Raw genomic sequence first — 12197 nt, forward strand, 5'->3', positions numbered from 1 at the left:
GTCTTAGGGAAAAAGCAAGCATGCAAGAGACCAGAAACTTTCTTCATAGTGCGATGAGATAAGCAGATAGAGTCTGCATGAGTAGAAACACTCAGTTCTGCATAAGTGATTAGCTCACTAACCTGCATTGCTTTATACCCAGAGATTCCTTCACGTGTGTGTGTGTGTATATCTGTGTTTTTGTCTACCACTTACACAATCTAAACTTAGCTATGTTACATCTGCATCCTTTGATAAATCATAAGCAAAAAAAAAAAAAAGCCCCCAAAACAAAACAAAACAAACTAGCAAGAGACCAGTCATAGTGGTGTATACATACCTTTAATCCCAGCACTTGGGAGAATGTATGAGTATGAGGCCAACCTGGTCTACACAGAGAGTTCCCTGAACATCCATGGCTACATAGAGAAACCCTGTCTCAAAAAACAAAATCAAAATCAAAATCTGCAGCCCAGTAGACTTCATGCTGATCATGGGATTGTCAGAGAAAGTGAATCGTCCCTTCCAATGGTCATGCCAAGACGCTGCAAACCGATCAGCACCATTTCCATGCCTGTAAGCTGCATGTATACAGGATCCCCAAATCACCACAGCAGCAGACTAGTACCCTAAACTTCTCACCAATACATCCATTTCAAATCCAGGAGATGACACAATGCTTCAACATTTGCTGTCTCTTCTCAGAGTCTGAACACCCAACTCAAACTTTCACATTGAGAGTATCCGAGAAGAGGTAGGGGAGATGGTCCAGCGGGTAAGTTACTTTCTGTGCAAGCATAAAGACCCACCTTTGGGTCCTCAGAGCCTATGAAATCCCAGCGCTCCTACAGCAAAGTGGAAAGCAGGCAGAATTCCTGGGAACTTGCTGGGCAGCCAACCTGTCTCAAAAAGGTAGAAGACAAGGACTGAAACAAAGGTTCCAACACTACTGTGTCACACGTATACATACCCCCCACACACAGAACTGTGCATATACACATGCACACATCACACATGTGCACATTTCCATGTTGTTCTTTACATACATGAGTCCACTAAAATGATGGATAAGTGACAGTGCTCTAATTATACTCCTTTTTATTTAGTAAACAACCTAAAAGCAAGGCGTGGTGTGCACACCTTCAATCTCAGCATGAGAAGGCAGAGAGGCAGGTGGATCTCAGTGAGCTGTAGGCCAGCCTGGTCTACACAGCAAGTCCCAGGCCAGCCCTGATTCAAAAGAAAGAAAGAAAGAAAGAAAGAAAGAAAGAAAGAAAGAAAGAAAGAAAGAAAGAAAGAAGAAAAGAAAGAAAAGAAAGAAAAGAAGGGAGGGAGGGAGGGGAAGAGAGGGAGGAAAGAAGAGAGAGAGAATGGGGATGGGGAGTGGGGAGAGGAAGACCTAGCCAGGCATTGTTATTGCTGTCAGCTCAGAATAGTGAGTCCTGGGGAAAGAGGTCTAGCAACAGACCAGATGTCCTTCTCCAACCTGAGGAAAGTGCTTAAGCTGCCCAGCCACCATACATCTTGCAAGCCTGGAGCCTGCTGGAATTGCCATCTGTGAACTTAAGACACAGCAGAGAAAGGATTTAGACATTTAGAGGCCCCATGTCTTTCCTCTGTGTTAGAAGCCTCTTCGCCTGCAGTCACTGTGACAGATCGTGTCACTCCGGAAATGGAACAGAACAGTAGCTTTCCACATTTTCTATGGAAGAGACTGACAGCAAGAAGTGCACTTTGCACTAGAACTGGGAGTCCACACGTGCAAACTCTCTCTCTCTCTCTCTCTCTCTCTCAATTTTATTTTAATTGTTTTATATATGCTTAAGGAAGAAGAGGGTGAGGGTTGGGAAAGAGGAAGGGGGAGAAGGTAGGAAGAAATAAATTTATTTCCCAACCTACTCAGGAGATCAAGAGGGGAACAGTAAACTAAAAAAATAAAATGTAAGCTGCTCTCCCAGTACAGGGCCTCTGAGCGAGTCTTAACAGTGCCATCTACTGTGAGTTCTGGGTATTGCAAGCATTTGAGGTTAGGCGGTTGTTGTGTGGCCCTGAGATTTAGTTTCCTCCTTTTTTTTTTTTAAGAACACCCCCCTCCTCCAAAGTGGAAATGCTTTCCAAACAGTTGAAGGAGAGGTTTAAGCGAATAACTACCACATAAGTTCTATTCCTAATCTTAAGACCAAATACTTGGGGGGGGGGGGGGGTTGCAGGGTGCAGAACACACTATAACTAAGACCTTGGGAGCAAAAGCCAAACCATAGTCAGTGGTTCCCAGAAAAAAAAACCTTAAATTCAGAACCCTGTAGACAAGTGTTTCACACTGAACTGCTATTGTCTATCAATTATAATACACCAAAGAACCAATAATCCATTATTAATCCTGACTATAATTTTGTTCTATAATAGTACATGAGGTTTTCTGGTTTTCGTTTTGCCTTGTTTGTTTGTTTTTGGTTTTGGCGTTTTCTCCCCAGCCTCCCCCAGCTTTCTCCAAAAACAATTAAAAATAACACAGAGCACAATACCATTGTCACAAGAACTGGAATACAGAAATCTCGCTGGCTCCTCTGTGAGTAATGGAGTGTCCACGCTGACTAGCAGCACACGAAATTTAATATTCAGTAGAAAAAAAATTTCCTCCTGGCCAGCAAAGGTGGCTACTGTTGCTTTCACAGTGATCTGTGTGCGCTTTTGACACAGACATGTTTGAAAGGATCTTTGTAACTGTTCCTCCGTCTGCTTAAGTAACCAAAGAAACACTGCCAGAGTCTCTGCTCACCCAGCCCTGCCACTGAGACTGGTCTCTCCCACGCGTGCTCACAGCCGAGACACGGCCACTTTGGTTTCACGGGATCCCCTTATGTGCCAAAACCTAAAAGAAGAAAAAGAAATGAAGAAACAACACTTATAGTGGCTGCCACTGCTAAAAAGTTAGGGACTTAGACGTCACTAATTTGGAAGAGGTTAAATTGTTGGAAGTCTGAAATGCCTTCTGGTTTTACCCTGGATATAACAACTGGTTTCTTCTCCCTAAACGGTCTCAGATTGGTAAGTTTTGGGGAGCACGGAAACTGCTTTGACTCGGGGTGAGTAAAGATACGGGTCAGAGGTCCAGCCATGTCAGCACTAAAGTCACAGGGCAGAAGCAGTAACTCACACCGTCCTTAGCCACACAGAGAGCTCAAGGCCAGCCTGGGCTGGAGAAGCTGACTCAAAACAAACAAAATAAAGACAGAAGTTGTGGAGAAAGCGCATCCCATAAAATAATCACCCACGCAGACTGGCAGGGCCCAGAGAAGCCATTTCGGCCATGACCGTACATTACCAGTGTAAGGCATTATTAACTATCCAGGAAGGCTTCCACAGGCTTCCTTCGGTTTCCACAGGCTATTTTGGGAAGAGCTGACTATGATTTATTAATCATGCCGATAGGATTAATGGTTCAATAGCAAACTCGGGAAAGCAGAATGGAGCCCAAAGGGCGGGCGACTCTCCCCATTTTGCCTGAAAACTCATCAAGTGGCAGGACAGGAGCTCCAGACATTCACAAGCCTTTTCTTGTTCGGAAGCATTCTCTGCCATCACCTACACTTGATTTATGAGTCAGAAATGCGAGACGTTTTTTATGTGCGTTCGGAGCAACCTTCCCAGCATTCAAGAGACTGCCCCAGGGGGAGTCAGCAAGCAGTCATCCGTCAAAACGGCAAGCTGTATAATTTTATATATGTATGTGTATATGTATATATGCATGTGTGTATGTGTATATGTATATATGCATGTGTGTATGTATATGTATATATGCATGTGTGTATGTATATATGTATATATGCATGTGTGTATGTGTATATGTATATGTATATATGCATGTGTGTATGTATATATGTATATGTATATATGCGTGTGTGTATGTGTATATGTATATATACATACATATATATATATATATATATATATATATATATATAAAGCAACTATAGAATTAAGATGCCAAATAGCTTAAACATTGGTCATCTGGCCTCATAAGTACTTTCAGTATCATCAGGAAAGTTCAGCTGATGAACTAGAGTTTATGGTCTCAGTACTGACCAGAGCAAAGCAGCCCTCTCCTGTCCAGACATGTGAAGGTGACAAAGTTCAGTGGTCAAAGATCCTCACTAGTTAATCATCAATAGCTGCTTCATAGGCCCCTGGTCACCCCTCACCACATCTGGCCTTGCCGTTCCCTTCGTTCACCACCAACCTACAAGATGCCATGGAATTCCGCTTAAAGCCAAATCAAAAATGAGTCTCTGTCCGGTTAGCTTCTACACACGACTAAGACAAACGTGAGCTGGTCTGCTGTGGGCCCATGCGTTCCTGCTCCCTTCCAGCTGTTGCTGTAGCTGAGCTTCTCATGGGTCCGAGTGTTGAACCAGGAAGACATGGGGGCTGGGATGAGAAGACTGTGAGTTCCAGTGCTCACTTACTTAACCAAGGTAAGGCACAACAAGCCGTACACAAGTTCCTTTTTATGATCTGCTAATCAGATGCACATCTAGACTCATTTGAAGAGAATCTCAACGGAACCGTCCCGGCTCTGTTCTAGCTTCCTCTCTTCCGTCTCCTCTCCCCACTCCTCCCCTCCCTTTACCTCTTCTCCTCTCAAGTACACACATACACAAACAAATTTAGCATTTCTTGCCCTAGAGGAGCCTCTGGTCTAGTTGGGAAGGAAACATAACGCAAAGAAACAAGAGGGGATGGATGGAACAGAGGAGGAGATGAACTATAAGTTTTAATATTCCAGCAGCTGTGACCATCAGCTAACACGAAGCCATTATGCAAATCTGTGGAAGTGAGTTAGGGAACCTGTAATCATAACACGGGCACTAAACCCCAGGAGAAATTGTTCAATGGGGAAAGTGAATCAGTTCTGATCGCCAACCTATCTCTTTCTGGTCAGCCTCCTACAATGATTCTAGAAGCTTCTTTCATTCTCACTGAACAGGAGCTCCACGACTGTTGTAAAACTGTGCTGCCCATGAGAGGCTAAAGGTGCGGACTTCCTTCCGCCCCTGCCTGCTGCCACCTCCTCCTCACCCCTCAATTCATCTCTAGATGTGCTCAGGCCAAGGGAGTTGTACCACCCCATCTGGCTTGACCAGTTATTCCTCACAAGCTGATTCAACACATCTCTCTCTAAAGGGCTGTACAAGGATCTGAGGCTCTCTTCCTTAGAGACACTCCCTCGTAGATTAAAACTTACAGTTAGAAAGGAGGTGGGGGTAGTAGCCCGTGCAAAACCCTCCTCTGCCCAAGCAAGAGCAGTCAGGTCTGCCCACGGCAATGAACCAGCTTTGCAAGGAAAAGCATGGACCTCCAGCTATGGTCGTTTTTCATTGAGAGCCATTCCTTAGACCAGGTGAGCCTTGTCAGAATGAATCGCTGCCTCTTCACTTCATCTAAGCCTGATTTGAAGAAACGTTGTGAGGATGTGTTATTTGCACCCCAAACCTTGCCCCTCTAGGACTCGGGTTGCCAGTAACTGAGTAGGGTGAAGGGAGCTGGCCTAGGTATCCCCCCCCCGATGGGTTTGCCTAACCTCTGCTCTTCTCCCCCTTCTGCACCCCACCACAGAATCTGGGCACCCCCTTCCTTGAAACGATCTCAGTTGTGGAAAAGAGGTCACAGGCAGAGAACCCTTCAGAGACTGTGTGACATGTCCACTTCCAGGCCAGCCCTGGAGACTCACCTCTCCCCCTGGCCTTGCCACTGGCACCCGTTTCAAAGTGATCGAATTAAATCGGGAATTCAGGGAAATAGAAGCCAGAATTTGGCCAGCCCCGGCGGCGCCCTCTGTTAGTCCGACTTGAACGCAAATTCTAGCCGCCTGCGCTGCGGGGAAAGGAGCCTCCAGTGCGCTACTGGAAGCTGCGGGTCTACACAAAACCAGAACATCCGTTCATCTAACATACATAATGTGTGTTACTACAGCAAAACTTCGAGTGCAAAAGCACGCTTTCCACTAGTGGGAGTTGTAATAACGACATAACTCTCTTTCAACATCACCCACTCCGCGAAAAGCCGGGAGCTGGGACTTGGAATTTTGTGACCCGCGTCCTGGGTGAAGACACTGGGTCTGCGGGCTCAGCTCGGGCTGCGCTCAGGACAGGACACTGGGAGAGCTTTGAGCTCCAAGAGAGCTGAGGGTTGGGTGGGGTGGAGTGGGGCGGGGAGTGACCTAGGCTCCAGGAGAGCTCACGGGTCCTGACGGCTCTGGGTTCCCGGAGAGCCCCGCCCGCGGCGCGCTCCGAGCCGCCGCCTCCGCAACTTTCTCAATCGCTCCAGGGTGAGGAAGGCGGGGTGAGGGGTTCGGTTAAAAGGCGCCGCGGCCGGCAGGTGTCCGAGATCGCAGCGCGCGGCGCGCTCCCCAGCTCGCAGCCAGACGGCGGCGCTCCCGCCTACTGAGCGCAGCCTCCGCCAGGACCCGCGGTGACCAAGCTCCGGCGACCCGCTTCGGACCAACCCAGGAGCGACCCGATTCCCACTCCGGACCAACCCGGGACCGACCTCGGGACCCACTCCAGACCTGCTCCTTACAGGGGACAGCGCCTCGCCGCTTCCCGCCACCCAGGGCTGCACGTTCCTCGGTACACAGGTGCGACCGCCAATCCGCGCCACCGTGAGTCGGTGTAGCCCGCCCCTGATCGCGACGCCCCCACGGCGGCTGGGGCGCGAGACTCTGCCAGTAGGGACGCGTGAGGTGCGAGGAGGGGTGCGGGCCGCCACGGTCCTGGGGAACCGAGGCCGGAACGCACTGCGCTGTTCCCACGGGCCACCGCCACCGGCGGATAGGGACCCGAGCCGCGAATGCGTGTCTGCGGCTGGAGGCGTCAGGCCGAGCTCGGGGTTGGAGCTGGCTGCTCTCGCCGCGGCGCACAGCCTTAGCCCGGAGGTCCCGCTTAGCGCGGGGTGGGGAGGGACGCGGGGGCTAGGCTGTTCCGCGCGCGACTGCGACGTGTCGCCAGTGTTCCTTTGCTAGAATTTCCCGGAGGCTTCCTGGCTGCGTTATCTGCCGCCATTGAAAGTTTTTTAACTAACCGAAAGCTTAGCAGGAAAACTCGGTTTTATTTGTTAAGCAGGAGGCCTCCGTGGGAAGACACTGACCTTTACCACCTAAAGCACTGGGGTGACGTGGGCGACCGTCCAAAACGGCGCGTCCGTAACCGCTCCCGCGAGCTGGAGAACCCCAGCCTGCACTCGGGTGGGGAGTTTGATTGCTTTTTCTCTTTCCGTAAACGCTTTTTAAGGATTTGCGTCCAGGCGGGACGCTGCAGCAGGAAGGGAAGCTTCCAGGCACGGGTTTACAGATGGTATGCTGCTGAGAAACGTGTCCCTTAGGACTCTTGCATCAGCCCCTAGGTGCTGCCACATTGGAAAGGAGCATAAGCCTAAATGGGACAAATTGCTCAGGTCCACGGGACTGCTCTAAGAAGCCTGGCACAGTCATGGCTCCGTTTACCCCAGAGTCCTTTGGAAACTATGGGCTAAGCTAGTCAATTGTGAGAAGGGTGCCCTGGGGTGGGCATCTGGAAGTGTTCCACCAGCTCGGCGAAGTGTCCTTCAAGGCAAATAAGGGTCATATATACTGTCCGTGAGTGAATGAATGAATGATAAATAAGCCCCCCCCCATTTTTAAGGAACTAATGATTAAAGGGTTCAAGTCAATCTGCATATGACCCAGGTAGGGACCGGCATGCTACCACCTAGTCCTAAGGCCAGCCTGGAAATCACCTTCTACACCACAGTTGAATATTGACGATTTCACCTGCTGGCTTAGTACTCCTAAAATTTGAGAGGTCAAATTTTAACTTCCCCCCTCTCTCAGAAAGATGATTTAGCAAGCAGCTGCAATCAGATATGCGGGACCCACAGCTATGACCCAGCTACTTGGTTTGGCGGTGGAGGCGCTGAGTTTTTGTTTTTTTGTTTTTTTGTTTCGTTTTGTTTTTCCTCTTTGGCCTTGTTTGTTTAATCCGGCCACCCCTTTCTCGGTTTTTGTTTGTTTTTGTTTTTTTTTTTTTAATTTTGTTTTGGTTCTGTTCTGTTTTGTTTTTGTCTCTTTTGTTTGTTTCTTGAGCCAGGGTCTTGCTCTGTAGAAAAGTTAGCACAATCCTCCTGCCTCAGCCTCCAGAGTTCTGCTATTATAGATGTATACCCCCACGTCGTGCTAACCCCAGCTGCATAGATTTAGAAGCCAACCTGGGTAACACAGCAAATTCAAACTCAGCAAACACTTTAATTTTATAAACAAGTGCAGAGTTTACGCAGAAGCTGATTTTTTTTTTCCTGTGTTGATAATTGGGCTAGTCTGTGGCAGGCAGAAGCACATGCCCCAGGGATCCCCCAGCTCTGTACTTTGGGTCAGGTGTGTGGATGTCCTGATCTCCACTCAACTGAGGGGAAGGAAGAACAGAAGGTCTAATTCCAATCAGATTGTTTTGTTAAACTTGGAACACTGTTGCTTTTCAATCTTTCTGCTGTTGGGGGCAGACCACATGGAGCTGTGAGACCTTTCAAAGGACAACCAGCTTCCCTAAGGGCCTCCGACAGTCTAGGTATAAATGGGTCAGGGCTGAACCTGCCCAGCCACTGTTTCTCCCTGCCGAGTTTCTGTTTTCCAAGTTGTATGGGACTTGGCGTTTTACTGGTGTATAGTGTATGTCAGCTTCCCTTAACTTCCAAGCCCCTGGCCTCTGACCAAGGCAGAAAAGAGTGGGTTCCACCAAGTGGGTTCCACCAAGTGGGTTCCCTGGTGCCCTGCCACAGCCACTACGGGCAAGGATGGACTCTCTCCTTGCCTGCTTTGAGTCCACTGGGAAACAGGATGTCACTTGCTGAACAGGAGGGTAGGACAGTTTTAAGAAAGAGCAAGGGATTCATTACAGCTTGGAAGGGTGCAAGCAAGTGAGTCAGGACAGCAGGGAGGGTGGGATTTAATCAACAGAGATGTTGATTGTGACAGACAGGTGTAGGCATGAATCAGTGAGGACACAGACAGTATACAGTATGTCACCCTGTGCCACCCAAGGCAATATACACTGTGGTGTCACCCAAGGCAAAACCCCCATCAGGTGGTTCCTTGGACCAACAACAGGTGAACCACTGAGCTAAATTTTCCCTCATTTTTCATCATATATTTATTCTAGAATCACTTCAAGGTTAAAACCACAGTCACTTGCAACACATATCAAAACAGACACGGAGCGTGAGCCAAGCAGTCCCAACTCCATAGTGGAACTCCCAGCCTGTGGATAAAAACCTAAGTGCAGAGACTCATTTCAGTGTTGTTTGGTTGATTGGTTTTCTTTTCCTTTGTTTTTTGCCCCGTTTCTCTCACACAGAAGATGGAAACAAGGCTTATAGTGAAAGGTTAAGTTGAGGAATCTCAAATGGAAATATAAACCATTAGTAATGGCATATGGCTCTTGCCTCCCAAGCCTATAAATATTAAAATATTCTAAAGAACTGGCGTTAGCCTAGAAACTATAGGGAAACAAACCTGGGTCCTGTGGAATTTCACAAATTCTGTCATAGGAACCAGGCAGCCATTCCTCTAAGGTGAGGCTGTCCCAAGCATTTGTCTGTCATTGTGATACACAGCAAAGCTTGCTGCTACTGACACAGCCCACCAAGTGAGCTGTATGGGGCTGCAAACCTATGAGGTGGGCTTAGCCAGAACTTGGTTTTGCCTTCCTAGTAACAAGTACTCTGCTTTGGTATACCTCATACCCACATCTTTGGTATCTAAAGACTAGATGAATCAACTCAGGCAAACAAACTTTTGGGTGGCGGGGGGAACTGTACTAGAGAGCACACAGAACTATGTTGGAGATGGTTCAGGAGCTACATACTTACTTGTGGCAAAGTAAGTTGTGTCAGCATCCTAGAGAAGGCCGTGTGTGCTTTGGTGTTTGCCCAGGAAGATAGTTAAGAATGCATATCCAGAACCAGAGATAGGACCCACTTTCTGGCCAAACCGATGATTCCTGTTTTATGGTTTGTTTTTTTTTTTTTTTTTTTTTGTGTTCTCTAGTGCCTACCACCCAGAGGGCAAGATGGATTGGGGCACACTACAGAGCATCCTCGGGGGTGTCAACAAACACTCCACCAGCATTGGGAAAATCTGGCTCACGGTCCTCTTCATCTTCCGAATCATGATCCTCGTGGTGGCTGCAAAGGAGGTGTGGGGAGATGAGCAAGCTGATTTTGTCTGCAACACTCTCCAACCTGGCTGCAAGAATGTGTGCTACGACCACTACTTCCCCATCTCTCACATCCGACTCTGGGCCCTGCAGCTGATCATGGTGTCCACGCCAGCCCTCCTGGTGGCTATGCATGTGGCCTACCGGCGACATGAAAAGAAACGGAAGTTCATGAAGGGAGAGATAAAGAACGAGTTTAAGGACATCGAAGAGATCAAAACCCAGAAGGTCCGTATTGAAGGGTCCCTGTGGTGGACCTACACCACCAGCATCTTCTTCCGGGTCATCTTTGAAGCTGTCTTCATGTATGTCTTCTACATCATGTACAATGGCTTCTTCATGCAGCGTCTGGTGAAGTGCAACGCTTGGCCTTGTCCCAACACAGTGGACTGCTTCATTTCCAGACCCACGGAGAAGACTGTCTTCACGGTGTTCATGATTTCTGTGTCCGGAATTTGCATCCTTCTGAACATCACAGAATTGTGCTATTTGTTCGTTAGGTATTGTTCAGGAAAATCCAAAAGACCAGTGTAATATTAGCATTGCCTGGCTGCTAAGCACGGGAGGGAGAGGATGAGGCATCCGCACCAGCATTTCCCAAGGCAAACATTCCCATCTTAAATGCCACATTTTGAAGTCCCTGCAGGCCTCCCATGAAACTCCAGAAGCCTCCATGGGCCTCCCTTCCCCCAAAGCTCTCAAACAAAGGCCCAATTCTATGTCTGTATTAATGGGTTCTAAAGTTAGAGACCCCGTGCTGGTGGCCGCTCTGCTGGTAGGATACATTCACAGTTTAAACAAAGGGATCTCACATTGTGTCTCTCCTGTGAGGACAGGAGAGATGAGCCCAGTCCTGAGGAAGGTGCAGAGACAGTTTCTCCCTCCTTCCCCAAGCTGCCCCCAGTTAAAGGTAAAGAATGTCCATTCTGTTATTCGCTTTAATAGTTTAAGTCAGCCTCAATGGACAAAAGCTATTTAGTGTTTCAAGTGCTGTGTACTTTTAAAAGAAAAGGAAAACCTTAAGACAGGTTCTTTTGTTCTTAAAATGATTTGGAAAGCAGTACACATTCCTCCTATTTCAGAGGTCAGGTTGTGATGTGAGTGTGGTGTGTAACCAGATCTCACAGGTCTTTATGCTATAGGAAGCCTGCAGTGTGGCTGAGAGTCCACCTATTGTATTCATCCTTGGTGTGCCCGGTACAGGGCAGCACAGTCTCAGCCTGTCTCAAATAAGACAAGAAGAGGCCTCCGTTTAAAAATTCAACTGTAATTTTGTGTAAGAGACAGATAGGATATGCCAACAACTGCCACCTCCCATGAGCCTCGCTCAGCCCCCCGCCTCCCACCCCAGTTTGTCTACTCTGTAGCTGTGAGGAGTCAGCATCAGAAGACAAATCAACTTTGTGAGCTTACCTGGGGATTTCACTGCCACGCAGTTTAATGGTGCAGAAACCAAACAGGGTGGTTTTCAAAGAACCAATGAAACTTCTAGACTCTAAATACTGTTGATTAAAACTGAATTTTTCTACTTTGAAAGTCTGTTTGCCTCGCTCTTCAGCATTGCCTTCTTAACTGGAAACAGAAATGTAGATATTTGGAAAAAATAAAAGAAACTAGTTTAAGTCAATATGTAACTTCTCTAGGGCAGGTTGAACCGTTATGCTTAATGTGACAAGGTGACAGTCAACAAATCCAACAGGGGACACTTCTTCCTGCCAAGAATGTCATTGGGAAGCCATTTTGTAACAATAAATAAGAGTTGTGGTTTCATGCTTGTCACTGATATAATTTTGTAAATTTCTAAATGTCATTTATTAAAACATGATTATTTTGTATACTTTAAAATTAAATAAGGTTTTTAATAGAATGCCAAACTTTAACCTGATCAATAGTAAGTTTTTCTGGCTTTGATTTGTTTTGTCTTTAAGACAGGGGCCTGACTCTAGAACTGTCAGCAATCTGCCTGCCCCTGCC

At 47.4% G+C, this 12197-nt stretch overlaps 1 protein-coding gene across 1 annotated transcript; it reads left to right on the forward strand.

Moving 5' to 3' along the window:
* Positions 1-6376: 6376 nt before the first annotated feature.
* Positions 6377-11908, forward strand: GJB2 (gap junction protein beta 2). Its single transcript, XM_080926130.1, has 2 exons — positions 6377-6616; positions 10055-11908. Exon 2 carries the CDS (start codon positions 10077-10079, stop codon positions 10755-10757), a length of 681 nt encoding a protein of 226 aa, XP_080782256.1. The 5' UTR covers positions 6377-6616; positions 10055-10076; the 3' UTR covers positions 10758-11908.
* The last annotated feature ends 289 nt before the right edge of the window (positions 11909-12197 follow it).

The sequence above is a fragment of the Micromys minutus genome (genome assembly GCF_963924665.1).
Source record: "Micromys minutus genome assembly, chromosome: 12".
Classification (NCBI taxonomy): Eukaryota; Metazoa; Chordata; class Mammalia; order Rodentia; family Muridae; genus Micromys; species Micromys minutus.